Below are 18,315 nucleotides of genomic sequence, written 5' to 3'. Positions count from 1 at the left end.
ATAGGTTGGCTTTCAGGAGGGTGCATGCACCAGTGTGGCAGTTGAGGCCCTTTGCTAGTGCATGGGTCTGTTGGCGATCTCTGGGGGCTCATGAGCTAGACAGAGGCTTCCCGGTTTCCATCACTGTCCTCCCAGTAATCTTCATCTCCCTCATTCATGCACTTCATGTTCTACAGTGCTAAGAAGGGAAATTAAACTCGTTTCTGTTCTTCTCAAAAGATGGCACAAATATCTCTAGTCTTATAAAGTGACTTCACTTGTCCTTATTAATAGCAGAAAGAGTCAACAAATTAGAAGATTTCTTGTTTCCTCATTGGTTCTATATTGACCTTCAGCTTCAGTTATTTTCTTTATGTTAGTGTAAATGTGTGTGCCTCTGGGGGTGGGGCTGGAGAGGGGAGCAGGGTGTGCACATGCTTGCAGACCAGAGGCTCTGAGATCCCCTGGGACCAGAGTTGCAGTCAGTTTCAGGTGGCCTGTGTGCATCCTGGGAACTGAACCCTGGTCCCCTGGAACACCTGCTACAGCTCTTAACTACTGAGCTATCTCCCAACCCGTACCTTCTCTGTTATGTGACTGACTGCTGCTGTTAACTTAGCATTCTGTAATGGAGGCGGAGGCTGTACTTCGGAAGATTGGTCTCTGTGAAATAATAGAAATAATGCTTTTGTCATGAGACCAGCTGTTTCTTGTGCCACCTCCTTGTCATGCTCCTGATGGCATCAGAGTGTCATGACTGTTTTCATCTTAACCATCCTGTACTCCTGGTCCAGGTGAGTGGTATTCTAGACAGTGAAGCTGGAAGTCGTTCTTGAAGTCACACACTCATTAATACTTTGTTGCTTGTTCGCCATTTCCTTCGTGAGTCCTTAGGTCAGGTTTGTTTGTACTTGCTTGTACACTTGTCTTTTTCCTTTGCAGACTGTGAACAGCCCTCAAGTTGCATTGAGGACAGATGTTTCTAGTAGGTGTGGTAGAAGGAGATGAAACTGGATAAGCTTGTGTGTTAAGAAAGTCCAGGAGAGGGATGCTTCTTAAAGGGAGAGAAAGAAAGAGTCTTTCATAGGGTAGAATGTATGTGACTATTGGACATAGCCGTGGACATAGGAGTTTTTTTCAGATGTCTTTGGGACTGATAGAAACTTTAGGAAGAAATGGTTTAGATGAGACAGGGTTAAGTATAATATGGGTGATTTCACTTGAAGTACTGCAGAATATTTCAATGATGACATGGGTCCACAGCTGTAACATAACCTGGAGCAAGAGAGCAAGGTAGCAGATGGAGGCCATGTTGTTCTATGAGTTGCCAAGAGAGTCCGGCAAATACATGCAGTAATGCCCTCATTGAGGATGCTGTAAAGATTTAAAAAGCCAGTGAACAGAAGAGAGGAATGCTGGGTAACAAGACAGCTAGCTGCATAGAGAATGGTGGGGCCTGGAAAGCAACCTGAGATCATTAATCACTGTAATCTCATCTCAGTAGTGTGTGCTCAGGGATGGATCCAGTTGCCAACCTCAAGGAGAGAATCAGGGATGAAGTTGCATTGAGGACAGATGTTTCTAGTAGGCATGGTAGAAGGAGATGAAACTGGATAGCTCCTGAGTTAAGAAAGTCCAGGAGAAGGATGCTTCTTAAGGGAAAAGAAAAAGATGGTCTTTTATGGGGTAGAATGTATGTGAATATTGGCAAGCCAAGTGAGAGACCTAACTGAAAAGGCATTGAGATGTTATCCTGTAGTGGCAGTTAAGGAAACAGGCTTACTCCAGGAGTATAAATCATGTAAGAAAGTCATGAAATCAGAATAGGAATATTCTGGGAAGATGAGATGTCAGTCGGTTGTACATTACAGTGACTCATGTAAGTTATTAATGAACTAAAATCTGAATCTTGGGCGGGGGGGGGGGCAGAGGTATTTTTAGTTTTAGTTTTGGTTTGGTTTGGTTTTATGGTTTGGTTTTCTTTGGTTTGGTTTGAGACAAGGTCTCATCCAGCCCTGGCTGGCCTAGAACCTGTTTTGTAGACTAGAACTTGTTGTGTAGACCAGAACTCAGAACATTTGGCCTACCTCTATTTCCCCTGCTTCCTGAACACCAGGATTAAAGGCGTGTGTCACTATGTCTAGCCTTAAGAAGTGTTTTATTTTGTTTTTCAGTGGGTATGGTTGGTGCAAGCAAGCCAGTGACAGAAACTGGATTACATCAAGTTCAAGCCCAGCCAGCATATATACCAAGTTGCAGGACACCTAGAGATGCATACTGAGTCCTTTTCTACACACACAGGTGCGCACACACACACCCTCTCTCTTTCACCACCCACCTCCTCAATTAGTTAAAGATGTCTTTTTTTTTTTTTTTTAATCCATATGGCGTGTGTCTTCAAGGGGTCACTAATTAACCAGATGGGCATAGTAGGAAGATCAGAGAAAGTCATATATAAAGACACGGGGAAGTTAGCTTTTGAGGTAAGCTAGTACTGCTAAGGAGTCTGGCGGCCTTACAAGTCAGAACGTGTGACAAGATTTGGTAAACTAATCAGAGAAGTTGTGCCAGAGAGGAAATCTGGGTGGCGCTGGCCTTTAGTTACTTACAGTCAGAACAAAGGAAGGCCAGCAATTGGTGGGGGTGGGGAGTTAGAGGAGAAAGATTGTGAATTCGTGAAGACCCTAGAGGACCCTTGGTGATGTGATGGAGTGTGCCACAGTTCTGACGCCCAGACTCACTGCACTTTATTGAGTTAACCATAAATCAAATGCTGCCTAATATCTTCTTAAAATATAGCTTATTTTCCAGCCACATTACTTGAATTAGCATGAGAGAGAGTATTGATTTTTTTTTCCAAGCCCCTCTTCAGTACCTATAGCTAGAAATTGCAAAAGATCATCTACAACCAGACTCAATAAATGCAGTAGAAAGGAAGGAAGATGCGGGCAAGGGCCTCGTCCTCTCGTCCTCTCGGCTTGGTGCTCAGTTTTCAAGTGCTGGGCCAAATCTTTGAAATTACAGAGTTTTCAATTAGTGAAACAGAAAGCTCCTGTCAGTTTGCAGAAAAGAGTTAGCCTCCCTCAGGACTGCCGGCTTTATTTTTGTGAGGCTGTTGGGTGACATAATGAGCATCCTGTTTCCCTAAGCATGTACGTGTAGGCTCTTGTGAATTGACAGGCTAGAAGCTCTTGAGCACTGAGTAGGCCGGCGGAGCAGCTGGCGTGACATTCAAGTGTTCATGGTGCCTCTTAGCTCCCGAACAGAAGGGGAACACTGTTTTAAATTAGAAATCTCTTCCTTGACTGGAGCTGAAATTTTCAGCTCCAGAGAGACTAGAAAATGATAGAACATTTGGTTCTCATATTTAACCGGAGGTATAGTATGTTCTTATATTTGGTAAATTGCACAGGATTATATAAAATTAACTATTTTGGAGCTTTTCAAAAGCACCCCCCCCCCAAGCAAAAACCTTTGCAACCAAGAATCTTACTGTAAAAATGAAAGATGCCTAAGTAGATCAACAGAATGGGGGGGAGTATAGTTTATCTTAGAGGTATGAATAGAAGGTAGCTATATAAATTCGAGCATTTTGTTAAATTTGTTAAAATCAATGCCTTCTTAAGGTGTTTAAACTCTTTTAGTTTGAAAGTAGAAAACTATTCACAGTATTTGTGGAATATGAGACTTAAGTAGAAAAATATCAGTGTACTTGGTATTAAAACCAAAACAGTTCAAAGTACCAGCTCACAAAATATTTTTAGAAAATAATCTGCTTTGAGTTATTCATGCAAATTAAGAATGAGTAATTTGCCTATTTTGTCCAGGAACTTTTGGATCAGATGGACATCAGCAATCCAGCAAATTAGTTCATGAGTCAAAGTTCAGGTCACAGCCTCATAAAATAGTGACTTAACAAGAGCGACAGCAGGATCAACATCCCTAGCATCCCAGAATTTAGAAATAGAAGTTTTCCTACTGTGTGCTACATCGACTGAAGACTTTTCTGAGGTGGAGCCCAGCAGGGCCAATTTTAAGAGCCCTACAAACATCACCGAAAAGTAGACACTGCAGCTGAGCAGCACACATCTGCAGTAATAGTAGCAATAACGTTAAAATGTATCATATTTGTTAAATTGAGAGGTTGTGGTTTGCTGATTCTGTAGGTACATCCTTGCAAGATTAGGCCAGTCTCCTCATAGATGTGGGTGTCACCAGTCCACTGGATAAGATTCTACCAACTTACCTGATGGTAAAGCAAAAGATCTCTAGTTATCGTTAAGATATCTGTGCATTCAATGTTCATTGACATTGAAATTTTTATTACATACACTAAGTGCTATGTTGTTGTGAACATGTAGGCTTAGTATGTGCTGGAAATGGAAGTTATAAAAAGCCCAGAGGTGTGGTCGAATGGCCAGTCTATGCCTCTGCTTCGTTTGAGGCTGGCATACACTTTTATAGATGAAAAGAACAAGAGTTGTGGGAATAAGAGTTGTGTTAAGGGGAAGATAGAGAAGCTTTTTTTCATACTTTCTCTGAGCCAGACTGCTGTGTGTGGTTTAATTTAATTGTGAAATTCTGAAATAAGAAAAAAACAAACAGAATTCTTACACTTGCACTTGCAAGTAGATTTTTTATTATCTAAAAGCCAATCTCATTTTCTGTGACTAAGACCAGATGAAAACAGTTACTATCACCCAACCCTGCCCCACTGACTTCCCTGACAGTTATTCAGGGAAGCAAAGCAAGCTATGGAAAGTGAAAATGTGCAGCCAGAGAGAGAGACAACCGTGTGGTGAGTATGAGAGTCCAACGGTGGAGGGATTAAAACAGCAGAAACTTCAAGAGTGGGGCAGTGGCAGAGTAGCGAAGGTTGCCAGAAAGTCAAACAAGGACTGTGTGCTCTTCAGGTCCAGGAACATGGGAATCACCGGTCACCTAGAAAGTAGTTTCTCCTGCATAGGAGAAGCTGGAATGGAGTAAGTTGATCAGGGAGAGAGAGGGAAGAAAATCAGAACAGTGCTTTTCAAGGGATTGTGGCTACTTGTGGGGTTGGGGATTGGAATTTTACACCATTGTTTCTTAGGAGCCCTTGCTAAGTTAACTCCTGTACTGATCTGACATATTTCTATTTGGCACAGTTAACTTTAACAGTTTATTCCTCCAATAAGCATGCTATATCCTCCAAGCTTTATGAAATACTAAAGCTCAGAATTGTTGCTCGGCCTGCTCTCAGTGATTTAGGACCATTGTTCTAAATGGTTGTCAGTAGTGTATAATTCATTTGAAACTCTGAAATGTATGTATATATGTATGTATGTATGTAAATACATCCATGCATCTATGTTTGTTTGTGAAGCCAGGTCTCACTGTGAAGCCTTAGCTGGCCACTCACTGTGTAGACCAGTCTGGTCTTAAACTCCCAGAGGTCCTAATTCCTCTTCCCCATTGCTGGGATTAAAGGCATGTGTTCCAAGCACAGCCTGAAGTACTTTTTACTTTCTACTGTCTAAAAGGATTCAGAGGGAAATAAAAAAGACCCATCTTTAATACCAAGATGGCTCGAAGACTCCTCAAATGCTAACCTTCTCAGAAATTAGCTTATATTTTAAACATGTGGTAAGGTTTTTTTGTTGTTCTGTTATTGAATTGCCATTACTTTATGCAGAGCTGCCTTTTCAAATAGATTACAGCTCAAGGCACAAACTAAAAGCATTTCTACTCAATAAACATTGAACCCTCACTATATCCCAGACACAGATGAGGGTTAAAAATCAATAGGACAGATCCTATCCTGAGGTCACAGTTCACTGGGAAAGACATAGAGAGGTGACTCAAATCATTACAGATTTGAGAAAACAGCTGTGCTGAGAGAGCAGGTTAGGTCCTTGTCGTTCTAAGAACCCACCCCCGCCCACCCTCAGACATTTGCCGAAGCATTCACGCTGGGCTTAGTGCTTGGCACAGCTGCAACTACTTTTACAGTACCCAGTCTCTGCCTAGAATAGTCTTCTAGGAGATAAGTAAATTACTGAGGGAGTGAGAATGGTAGGCAGGGATCTTTGCAGATTGATTGATCAGGCATTGTGAACAGTGCTTGTTTTCTGCTGTATCAGATCTGTGTAAATGAGATCCTGCTTGGTGTGTGTGTGTGTGTGTGTGTGTGTGTGTGTGTGTGTGTGTGTGTGTGTGTGTGAGAGAGAGAGAGAGAGGGGGGGGGAGAAAGGGAGAGAACATGCATTTAATAGGAATTAACTTCTAACTAAGCTATGTAGACTTTATATTCTTTTAGATGAGTAGATTTTAAGTTCTTTGAAAAATATAAAGCAGAAGTTCTGAGTCATATTAAATTTGATTTTTCCCTTGGCTTCCTAATTCCTAACCCAATTTCTAATTGATTTAATGAAATAATTTGGATGCGCTGTAATTTGTAAAGGAAGCTCCCACCATTCCTGATTTTAAATTATGTGCTCTCTCTGAAATTATAGCATCAGACCACATGCTCTTGCCACTGTTAGAATTATATCTAGTAGTTGGCAGTAAGGTAGGTACTATCACTTCTTAAGAAGAAATATCTCGGTTGTTGAAAGGTTTCAGGGCTTTATGGCAGGAATCTGGTGAAAGGTGTTTTGCACTCCTGCAGAAGTAGCTATGGAAGTAGTGTGAAGGATTATAGTTTTCTTGCTGAGACACAAGACAGCGTAGAGCATTTCTTTCTTTTTCGTAATTTTTCAGTGGAGTAGGCAGTTGGTCTGGTCTAACGTGTAGTAATTACCTACCCACCCCCTTGAGGGACCAAGGCAGCAATTCTGAACCTCTAAGTCAAGACCCTTTTGGGCATTGAATGACCCTTTCGCAGGAATCACCGAAGACCATCAGAAAACCCAGATCTTCATATTTTGATGCATAATAGTAGCAAAATTACAGTTATAAAATAGCAATGGAAATCATTTTCTGGCTGGGGATCACCACAACCTGAGGAACTATATTAAGGACTCTGAGCATTAGGAACGTTGAGAACCACAGCTCTAAGGGGCTGAGGTTCAGGTTGTCCACATTAACTTAAATGTAATTGAGGAAGACTGACTGGAGAGGGCTGGTTCTCTAAGTTACAAAGCAACTATGGATAAAATGCTGGTCACAGCGAGAAACAGTTCCAGAGGTTAGTGATCCGTCTCTTAACTGCTGTCAGGGTACAAAGGAAATGGAATTGATAGTATGCTGATACACATGTGCATGCATATTCCACACAGGCTGGGGAGTCAAGAAGATGGAATTCTCTTTACATGTTCTTTTGTGAGAACATGTAAAAGCTGTAGTCCCAAACTATTTTTGAGTTCCTTATCTATCTAATGGCTAAGTTTACAGTGTAACTGAACTATTTCACTGGATGGCAGGTAGACCTTAACATCAGCACATTGTTAGGATGTATATCCTGACTTCACGGTTAGCTGTTTCCTTTTGTTTTATTAATTCAGTGTTTAATGTTTGGTAATCAAGAGTGTTTGGCTTCAAGTATCTGTAAAATGGGAAATTGGATTTTTATCTCCCATATTCCTTAAAGTATATGATTCCTTCATAACTGTAACAAAGTGAGGGCTCGTGCTTGTTGTTAATATTATATTTAAATTCATTTTACAAAATGTAGTATTATTCCAGAAAATTGGTGATTTTGTGATTAAGGGTGACACCTTACTATTAACTTGATAATGCCAAGTAATAACAAGTTAACACATATTTAACTTTGATAAATTTGGCCTTTGCTTTCATATATGCTGACACATTTTTAAACATATTTGTAAAGTTATGTTTTGGAATTAAATATAGGATGATCATATATGTGTGCCAATTAAATTTTGCCTCATTCCCATCTGTCTGGATCCTGATCCATTATCTGACATGTTTTCCGATTACCCAGCTTTAAATTTTTACACATTGAATAAGCACACTTCTCACATCTTCAGCTCACCAGCATATGTTTAGGATCATCAAAGAGTTGGGACGCCCTTTTAGAAGACAGTCTTGTTGCTAATGTTCTTAATAATAACAGCACATGTTTTTGTCTGTAGGAATCTCGTGTTGGTATATGTATTAAAATCATTTCATAGAAGGTTTTATATGACTATATTTCATAAATCACTTAGCTCTTCCCTTATATTTCTTTTAGTTTGTGTAAATGACTCTTACAATCTGGAGTTACCACTACTGGCCTTCAGTGAATCTAGGTAACTTCCATACAGCTGCCCCTGCAGTCTCTAAGTCAGTCTACCCTGTGAAAGAAGGAATTGAGATTGTGTATTAACAGTGCTGTCTCTTAGCTTACTGAACAGGTGGACTTCACAATCATCCTTTGTGTTCTCTTGTGTCTCTGCCCATTCCTAGGAATGCTTATGTGTGGGAAGAATTCACCTAAATTTCCCCATTTGAAGATTATAGCTATTCTTGCCCTATGTCAGGCTACAGCTGTTGTATTTCCATAAAACCTCTGAACAGTGGTTTAGTTAGAAGTGTCATTTATTTTGGGGTATATTTTATAGGCTTAATGTCCTAAATAGAGTTGTGTGTCTTCTTTACAACATCACATTTCTGACGTCTCAGCTTCCACTTAATTTTTTTTCTTAAACCTTTAAAGTGGAAGGTGAAATGTCTTTGAAGAACAAAGAGGATCAAAATAGACGATCTGGTTTCTAGTTCATATTTTATTTGAAACCAAAATTAGTTTGTCTCTTACATGACTATAACTTTAAGGCTAACAAATAAAGCATTTTTTGGTGTTGCCCTTGGCATTTTTGTCAGCCACTGGCCTAACCGAATGAAGGAGTAAAGAAGGAGACAGCAGCGAGCTAATGGATGATCTGGAAGAAGAAAGCAGCTGATGGGTAACTAGTAGCTCAGTGCTGATAGTCTAGGGAGTCTACTTCCAAGAGTGGCTGGCTGCTCTGTGTTCCGTGCTTCTCCTAAACAGCCTTTTCTCAAGCTGTTTCCTTGGTATAATGGAACTGACTGTAATCATGTACTCAAACAAAGCTCTGGACTCACCCAGTAATAGAAAACTCAACTTCTAAAATCAATTTCTTGGTCAATGATTGGAAAAAGCAAGGACAGGACAGACTTTACTCATTGTTTAAGCCAGGGCCTTAAATGAGACTAGGGAGGCTCATGTTCGTCCTACATGCACTCACCTGTCCATCATCCGTCCTGGTGGGCCTGGCCTTCCCTGCTGGATCATGTAGTATGCAGTGATCATAGTAGCTCACAGACTTAAACACAGTAAGAGGCAACAAGCTGGGAGGTAACACAGAGGCAGGCAGAAGTCCCTGATAGTCTGCTCAGGTCTCGTTCGTACTTCCAAAGTAGGAAGAACATGGGGCCAGTGGTTTTCTGTGGAACTCAGTTTGGATTTCATAAGCACTGGGGGAAAGGCTGTTGAGGTGACAACCAAAATCCACAACAGTTTCTGTTTAATATTGATTTGCTTGTATAGATCATGTGTTTGGGGTTATTTGACTGCTTTCTGACCAACAGAAATGTCCATTGTGACCTGGTAAATGGGAAAACTGGGTGGAGGCCATATTATTCATGGTGGGAGCTTGGTTTGTCACTGCTACTCCTAGGTCAGTTATTATTCCTTTTCTTAAGGTTCTTCAGAACGTCCAGTGAATAGCATTCTTTTATCTTACTGAAATCTGTTCAGAGAAACAACAAATATTGGTACCTACAAGTAAAAAATGTAAGTGCTACCATTGCTTCCCTAAACAAACATGCTAGCGAACCGCCTTCCACAGAGTGGTACAGCTCGTAGCCTAGGGCAGAGGTGTTCTTTATTTGCAGAGACAGTTAATGCAGAGAGAGGCATACTTCACATGGTCAGAGTGTTGAAAATAAGTGAGTCTTCCACATTCAACTTTAAATGGAACGTGCATATAATAAGCGCGCGCGCGCACACACACACACACACACACACACACAGAGAGAGAGAGAGAGAGAGAGAGAGAGAGAGAGAGAGAGAGAGAGAGAACATTACAAAAGAGTGGACGGAATCTAAACACCACAGATGAGGAAGAGTCAAATCACTGTCGTCTACATAATGACATCATTGCAACCATGAAAACAGCAACAACTGTGGACAGCTGCACAGGATCCGTCTCTCCAACTTTTACCGTGGATAGAGGGGGTGACAGCAAGGCTATGAACGCTAATGCTCATGGCTCCTGTGGTGGAAAAGGCATTGGATTCTAATAGAGGAAGTAGTCACTGGGGACTAGGTGAGAGAAAAATTTCAGAGCGGGGTGTGTGTGTGTGTGTGTGTGTGTGTGTGTGTGTGTGTGTGTGTGTGTTACTCAAAAAAGAATAACGATGTTGTTACTGATTGAAGCTAATCAGAAGATGATTTCGTGTGACTGGAATGACATTGGGCCCAGAATGCCACTTCTCCTTTATTCCAAGCACTTTAAACAACAGGGCACTTCCTTTTTAACTTGTAAGTCTTTTCCTTAAACCTCAGTCTAGAATATACAGGACTTAAGCCATGCCATTCCTTAGGGGGTGGGGGGAGGGATGTGGAGTACATGCTTTGTTCTGCCGAACTTAACACTCCTGGGGCGTACGTAGGTCCTTCCAGTTGACTTTGATGGCTGCTGATGTATGTCGCCCACTCACAGCGGTGTACAATACGTCCTTCTGGTTTGCTAGGTAAAAAGGTCATTGTACCTGCCAGGGTCTTTTCCAGTTGCCAGACACTTTTAGATGGTTTGAGAGGCAGCAAGGTTGATTCCGCTAACTGAAGCTTGACCTTGAGTGCCTTTTAAAACAATGCAGTGGCAAAGTATGTAAGGGACTGAGTGGATGCAGGAGGTGCTGTCATGGGAAGCCTTAACCAGACTCAGAGATTGAAACGTGAAGGGTGGGATCAAAGATGAGCTGAGTTCAAACCCAGGAATCTAGGATAAGGATGATCATGGAAGGCTGTAGTTATCAGGGAATATTATATATCTGTTTGTCATGGTCTGCCATGGTTCTTAGTTCTAAGATAGAGTAACATGTAGATAAATTAGTAACATGAGGAAATGAAGAAACGGAAAAGCTGAAGGCCTAGGAAGCAGCTCTAGGTAGATAGAAGTCCGGGAGTTACCATGATGGGAGCTGAACAGAAGGTAGCTTTGGAAAGAAACTCAGAGGGTGACAGAGTGACAACAACGGAGTGGTGATGGAGCTGAGGACCAATGCAGGACAGTGCTTCATCGGTTTTTGAGGCTTGTGCCCTTTCATAGGCAGATCCATAGGAAAAGGTTTAGCAAACTAGGTGAGGCCAGTGTATAAGAAGGAGTTCTGGCTTTGAGACCAGCTATTTCCTTCCATTGAGTTAGCTGAAAACTCAATTTATCTAGGCCCTAGTGTTCTGGATAGAGTAAGAGATAGTATTACTTAATTTTAACAGTTCAACAAGAGAATGGGTTTAAGGCAACTATCAAAGTTGGAACTAAGCACTTTAGCAGTAACTTAGTAATACACCACACACACACACACACACACACACACACACACACACACGAAGTTCAGTAACGATATTCACTTTCATTTGATACTGAGTTCTAGTGACTAAATAAACTTATGGTTTTTTTATTTTTTTATTATTTTACTGTGATCCAAAACCATAGTTCATAAATATTTGTAACTAGTGTACTTCATCTAGCTACCTGGTAGCATTTAAAAAGTACGCTTGCGTGCATGAGTAATAAACATTGAGAATGAACTATTACCACCTAAATCTTTTCTTCTTACAGATGTATACATCTCAAGATTGAGAGGAAGAAACAAGTCATGGGCCAGTGGTCAAGATACTTCTCTGGGAATTGTTGCTGCTGATACTGCTTTTTCAGAGTCCTACAATGAGTGTGTGGTTTAAGGAAGATTTTCATATTTAAAAGATTTTCATCTTGGAAATACACACCAAGTGGAAATTTCATTCTTCTGGGAAACATTTTCCTCCTAATAAATTCTCCTTGTGATGGGCGACATGGCCAACAACTCAGTTGCGTATAGTGGTGTGAAGAACTCTTTGAAAGAAGCTAACCACGATGGAGACTTTGGGATTACGCTTACGGAGCTGCGGGCTCTCATGGAGCTCAGATCCACAGATGCATTACGGAAAATCCAGGAGAGCTATGGAGATGTCTATGGCATTTGCACCAAGTTGAAAACATCTCCCAATGAAGGTAAGTCTTGCGTCGATTGGCCAGTGCGGCAGAGATGGAAACATGTTGATAGTGTCTTGGCTATTGCTTGATCAGGTCATGATTTTAGTCATGGGTAGTCGGCGTACTGCGGTTCAAGTCAGCTAACTCACACTTTGCAGAGTGGACAGCTGAGCTGTTCTGTCCTTTTGTCTATGTTAGTGTTCCGGTTCACAATAACAAGATTGCCCTTCGCTGGAGGTGTAGAGGATAGAACTGAGAGTGGTGCCCCCCAGGGGATTCTGTGGAAATAAACTGTTCACTAGTCTTCGTTTTGCCTGTGTCTTAAAATAGTTCTCACTTCCAGTAGCCGTCAAAGTTGTTTTTACTCATGGGACCTAATCTAAACTTTTAATAACCAGTCAACCGAGATCTGCATGCAAATTTTTAGATAGATGGCACTAAGTCTCTCACTTAGTAAACATTTATATGGTCAGATGATGTCGAATTTCCCATGCTGGAAAAGGCTTTAGCTTCATGGAATCTCTTCTTTTATAGCATGGACTTTCCTGTGCATCTGACCTTTGAAATGGTCTGACAGAGTTAGTCTTACTGTTCGTAAACCTAAGGATACAAAGATTTCATTTTTATTATAATTATTATTAAGCTGTTTTCTCAACATTTTCGTAACATTACTGCTGGTGACAATACTTTACATAACAGCAAAAGATGATTTCCAGAATTACTCAGGAATTTCCAGTCAGACCAGCAGAGTTCTTTCAAAGTGTTTGTGTGGTTGTATGTGGAGGTGCTCGCTGCTCACTCTGACAGGTGGCCCTTTGCACTCTCTGATGACCACAGGGCTGAGGAACCCAGAGTCCCTGCTCATGCATGTCCTAAAATGATATCACCTCACTGCGTGACAGCTCAAGATTTATTTGCATCTTTTCAAGCCAGAACTACTAACATCGTAGACTTTGTTATACCTTAGTAATATGATAAAGCTTGAGATTTGTTCATTATGCAAACATACTTTGAGGTTACCCTCCTTTTTGACATGCTAGATGTATACCTTAATGTGCTGTTTTAGTTTTCTTTACTCATGTGTATTGTATTTCATCTAAAACCCAACTGATGATTGCTTCATGATCACCAAATTAGTAAGAAATATTAACATTAAAGAACCCTACTTGTCATGTATATTTATTCATAAAAGAAATATTGAGTGGTTAGGGTTGTAGCCCATTAGCAGAGCACTTACCTAATATACATAATCCATAGGTTGGATGTTCAGTACTGCAGAAGGTGTATATTGAATTTCAGTTTCAGATATGTGACTGACTGCCCTTCACCCAGCCATATTTCTGTATTTTGTTTTTGAATTATATTTCATGTTTCATTGTTTTTTAATTAGTTAATGAATTAATTGGAAATTTTGCTTCTAGAAATTCTGGGAAGAAGAGATTATTTACTCTTGATAACATGGTAGAAGCCATGAATGGTCTCTGGAGAACTGATTTAACAGTTATTTTCCCTTTATTATGTGTGCTTTGAGGCAGTAAGTGAAATTACGCACTGTTTTCCCCTCTTCACGATACTGTGAATTAATGTTTCCTAAAATGTGTACAAATTGATCTTGATAGTTGATATGCAAATAATTCTTCATTTTGAAATACTCTTAAAAGATTATGAAACATTCCATTGTAAGCATATTTGTGTTTATAGTTACTGAAATATAACCAAAATGGCAGCAAACTTCATAGAAATATTTCCCAATGACTCTTCATAGCTTTCACTTATTAGGAATATTTCATTCCAAGATCTTAACATTTTGTCACTGATCAACCAGGTGAATCAGGATCAGATAAGCAGCTGGGTTTGTGTGGCCCTACACACAAACAAAAAAGTGTGTCTAGACAGTAAATACATGCCTTTTTGTCAGAGTAATCTGTATTCAGGGAACGTGAGAACTGAAGTGGTTCTTCACACTACATGGGTCTTATTGCTGAAACTAAAGGTATCCCCTGTCCCTTCAGTGCATTTGTTTATGAGTCACTCCTGGACACAGCCTTTGATCTGACTTGGTGCTTTGCGTGTTCCATAGATTTGATATATCTCCCCGAGATGGAAGGGTATTGGCAATTGTTGGAGGAAATTCTGAGTATAAAATGGAACACAGGGCCCCTAAAGAAGGAGCTAGAGAAAGTACCCAAGGAGCTAAAGGGGTTGGCAACCCTATAGGAGGATCAATAATATGAACTAACTAGTACCCCACAAAACTGTGTCTCTAGTTGCATATGTAGCAGAGGATGGCCTAGTAGGCCATCAATGGGAGGAGAGGACCTTGGAATTGCGAAATCATATGCCCCAGTACAGGGGAATGCCAGGGCCAGGAAGCAGAAGTGGGTGGGTTGGAGAGCAGGGTGGGGGGTGGGTATAGGGGAGGGTATAGGGGACTTTCAGGATAGCATTTGAAATGTAAATGAAGAAAATATCTAATAAAAAATGAAAAAAAATTAAGTTACATCTGGCACTCAGAAATTTTACTGCAATATATATGTGCCTTAAAATTGCTCAAGTATAGTATTAGAAAGTGTCTGCTCTGTGACAGGTACTTTTTAGGCCCTGGGCATATATCCATGAATAAAACAAAAGTCTGTACCTTATTCTCAGAGGAGCGAGACAGTTCACCATGTTAAATGTATAGAGTCTAAATTAAATACACAGTGGTAGTGTATTAGGCTTAAGAGAAAAATGAGTGGAGAAGAGAAATCATGCTGGAGGTGCCTGCCTTAGATTGTATAATGTCTGAAGGAGCAGCACAAGATTTTTCTTAGGAATAGCAACAACAAGAACATTAGCACTTACATAACTTTTTTGTGCTAGATTGGTCATTAGTACTTTTTTACAAATGTAAGTCCATTTTATCCTTAAAACTCCTTCATCCTATTTTATAGGCAAAAAAGAAGGTTAAACAGCTTGCCCAAAGCGACACTTCAGCTGTGGTATCTCAGAGTAAATGCTTTTAACTGGCACAGGGGACTGCTTTTTGTGACCGTTCAGTCGTATACCTTACAGAAGGGTTGAGATACCGAGAAAGAGCTGCTTTGCTTTTGTCTCTTCATTGTTCCCCCCATGGAAAAACAGACTGATTTTTGGAGTTAAATGGTGGATAAATGGTCTTGTGTGTCAACTTTCTGTCAGTAACAAAATACCTGAGATAATCAATGCTGAAAGGAAGAAAAGGTTTTAAGGATTTTTATCATGATCACTTGGCCCATTGGCTTGGGGCTGGAAGGAATCAGTAACTGTTAGCAAGAGTACATGGCCGGGGAAACTCAGGGAAGGGCCCTTTGGGAGGCATTCAGTAGCCAGGCTGTGGAGTTCTCCCCACAGTGGGGCCCTTAGAAGCGAGCCCTTCCGTCCAGGAAGCTGGGTTTCTTGCTTCCCCATTCTTCCCACCAGCTTACCACGTGGCCTCTAAAAAAGGTAAGATTTGAGCCTGTTCTCAGGAATACTACAAATGTCTTGACCAGTAGAAATGTTTGGGCCAGATGAAATTTTTCCATCTTTCTGATTAACTGTCATTATTCCTGAGGTGGGGGGATTGAAATTAAAAGTTCAGGGTAAAATGGTGAGACTTGGAATGTCATATTTTAGTGGTATCTTTTAGAAGAAGCATGTATCTCATGTTCCTCAGAGCTTTGTGCTAAAATAATCTGTTTATAACATCCTAACACTTAAAATTCTTTTAAACTGTTCTTCTCTCATGTTTTACTTCCCTCTATTGAGTCTATTATTCCTGCTCTAAATCCCATTTCTCGGTCCGCTAACTTCCATGGTGGCTTCCGGTGGCTTTCCTACTTTACCCCCATTATCTTTCTTGTGCTTTGTATTGGGCAGCAGAGAAGACTCTGCTGTAGGTTTCTGGATGCATGCCTCTAGCTCCAGTATCATATTTGTTATGTCGTAATACTGCACCCAACAAAGCATAAAAGTGAATTAATTCAAATTAAAGACAGATGCTGAGTTACCGGGCATGGCTTTACCGGGCATGACTTCGTACACCACAGAGGGAAGAAGTCAGGTAAAGCGGAGTTTTTTAAGTGATGACTATCAAAATGAGACAAAAGAGGGGCTAAAGAGAAACCAACAGGGGAAGCTAAAGATGGCATTAGGAACAGTGGTAGTGCATGATGGGAGGCAGGAGAGGCTCAGTAGCTGTTGTCATTGGTTGCCTAGTTTCCATGTTTTAAGTGACAGCTGATATTTGCTCTCCCTAGAAATAAGTCTCTGGTACCAGTGTACTTTGACCTTGTCTCCATGTGGTGATACAGTTTAACTCTTGGAGAAAATCAACCTTTCCCTAGGGATAAATCATTAATGACTTGGGGGCTAGTACAAAAAAATGCTCTCAAGCCCTGTGGTTTAGGCTTGGCTTCGCAGATTAGCACTGATGTTCAGTCAGTGTTTGCATGGCTGTGGTGTGTTAGCATGTACGGTCTCATGCTTCTGAGTTCTGGGTTGCTCCCGCACAGCTTTGTCCAAGGAAAGGGTTGCTTGCCACTGTAGTAGAGCATTAAATGCTGCTTTGTTGCCTGTTGCCTGCTCTGGTTGCTTGTTTTCATCGCTTATAGATTTTCTTTTAAGCTGTGTTAACTAGTTATCCAACTCTGTAGCATACATATAACTTGAAAAGTCATACTTGACCCTGAAGTAGCATGTCATTGGCTTTCTAAGTTTTATTGTTAGGGAACAGTAGATTGAATTCCCTTTCAAATTACCCCCTTTCTGTCTTCCGAACATATTCCTGGAGTTCTCTTCCTCGCTACTGCATGGTCCTCCTCCCCTGTACGCTCCTGGGCTGGTACTGGTCTGCGAGTTTCTGGTGGTTGGTATACCCTTCTGGGCCATGCCATCCAAAAGCCTATTGATGATGACGTCACAGGCCCTCCATCACCTGGGTGCTCCTAGTTCCCATATGAGCAGTTCCTGCCCAGGGTTCCCCTTCGCCTTGAGGGTGGAGCCCCAGTTCCTCATTCTTTTCCTACAACTCTGTTCCTGAACCTCTCTCTAAACCTTTTCTGCTGAAACTGTCACCTGTGTGGCTGCCAAGTTAGAAAGTTGAATGGCTTTGATTTATATGTGAATTTTTTAAACCCATTCTCATGTAGTTGTTAAGCCTTAGGAATTCTTCTTTCTTTTTACCCACTTAGTCTTTTTCATTGTGCCCTGTGGGTAGGATCCACTGACTTGTCTTTCAAAAATTCAGCTGGGGTACTAATTGGTGTCCCTGCCTGTCCTGTTTCTGGTCTTAAAGCCACCTATTATTTACCATTGCTTTTGAAATGAAGCTTAGACTTCTGCAGCAGACCTAGAACTCTCCTTGTGATCGGATTCTAAGTTGATACTTTTTCCTATCTTCGGTTCTTAATGTTTGAAGCAGAGATTCTTTCGTTTGTCTTAAAAATGGCATGTCATGCTGTTAGCTCTTGTTTCTAGTCTCTTTAGTCTCTAGCATATTTTACCTCCACCTACAACCCTGTATAAGGAGAGTATCAAGATTGAGGTACCAAAAATGAGGATATTGGAATTCCTTCGCCCATCACAGTTCTGTGAGTTTGGAGTCCATTTCTTTGTCCCCTCCACTCTGCTAGTGTCCCCTCCACTGCCATCTAATATGTAATACATTGGGTGTGTCTGGTTATTAGTCATCCCTACCAAACTCTGAGTCCTTTAAGGTCAAGAACCAGGGAAAGGCATCCTGCCCGACCCATCCTGTGTGTTCTGTACCTTCCCACCGTGCCTGGTGCATGGGATACAGGACTTTAGATGGAAGGATCAAAAGTTTGAGGGCCAGTGAGGGATCCCCTCCTCCTTCAAAACCGAAACAGTGAAGAAGGATGCACATGAACACATTGCCATATACTCTTCGGTCTGTGTCCTTGTGTCCTACATAGGAAAGTCACCAGAATTGCTACACCTACTACCCCAGCACACGTATGTACACATAGATACGTCCGTAGCTGCACAGTTCCTAGTTGTATGTAGAATAGATTATCCTTGATTCTCAGCTAAATCTACCTGCCTCAAACACTCCAGTAAACCACCACCTCCTATTCCTCCTCCTCCTCCTCCTCCTCCCCCTCCTCTTCCTCCT

The 18,315-nt window shown here is 41.1% G+C and overlaps 1 protein-coding gene across 9 annotated transcripts in view; it reads left to right on the top strand.

Annotated features, from left to right (window-relative positions):
• The window catches only part of Atp2b1 (ATPase plasma membrane Ca2+ transporting 1), a 111,895-nt gene that overhangs the window by 40,861 nt on the left and 52,719 nt on the right, over nucleotides 1–18,315 (top strand). For 8 of the 9 annotated variants that reach the window (XM_029542232.1, XM_029542233.1, XM_029542237.1 and 5 more), the window contains exon 2: nucleotides 11,766–12,197. In XM_029542232.1, the coding sequence (XP_029398092.1) occupies nucleotides 11,990–12,197 (208 nt within the window). In that variant the 5' untranslated portion in view covers nucleotides 11,766–11,989. Of the gene's footprint in view, nucleotides 1–2,259; nucleotides 2,281–11,765; nucleotides 12,198–18,315 lie in introns of those variants that run through there. The other variant, XM_029542231.1, reaches the window with a different exon arrangement.

Source organism: Mus pahari, chromosome 9, assembly GCF_900095145.1.
Source record: "Mus pahari chromosome 9, PAHARI_EIJ_v1.1, whole genome shotgun sequence".
Taxonomy (NCBI): domain Eukaryota; kingdom Metazoa; phylum Chordata; class Mammalia; order Rodentia; family Muridae; genus Mus; species Mus pahari.
Note: the sequence above shows the minus strand (reverse complement) of the source record. Positions and strands in the feature narration are given on the sequence as shown.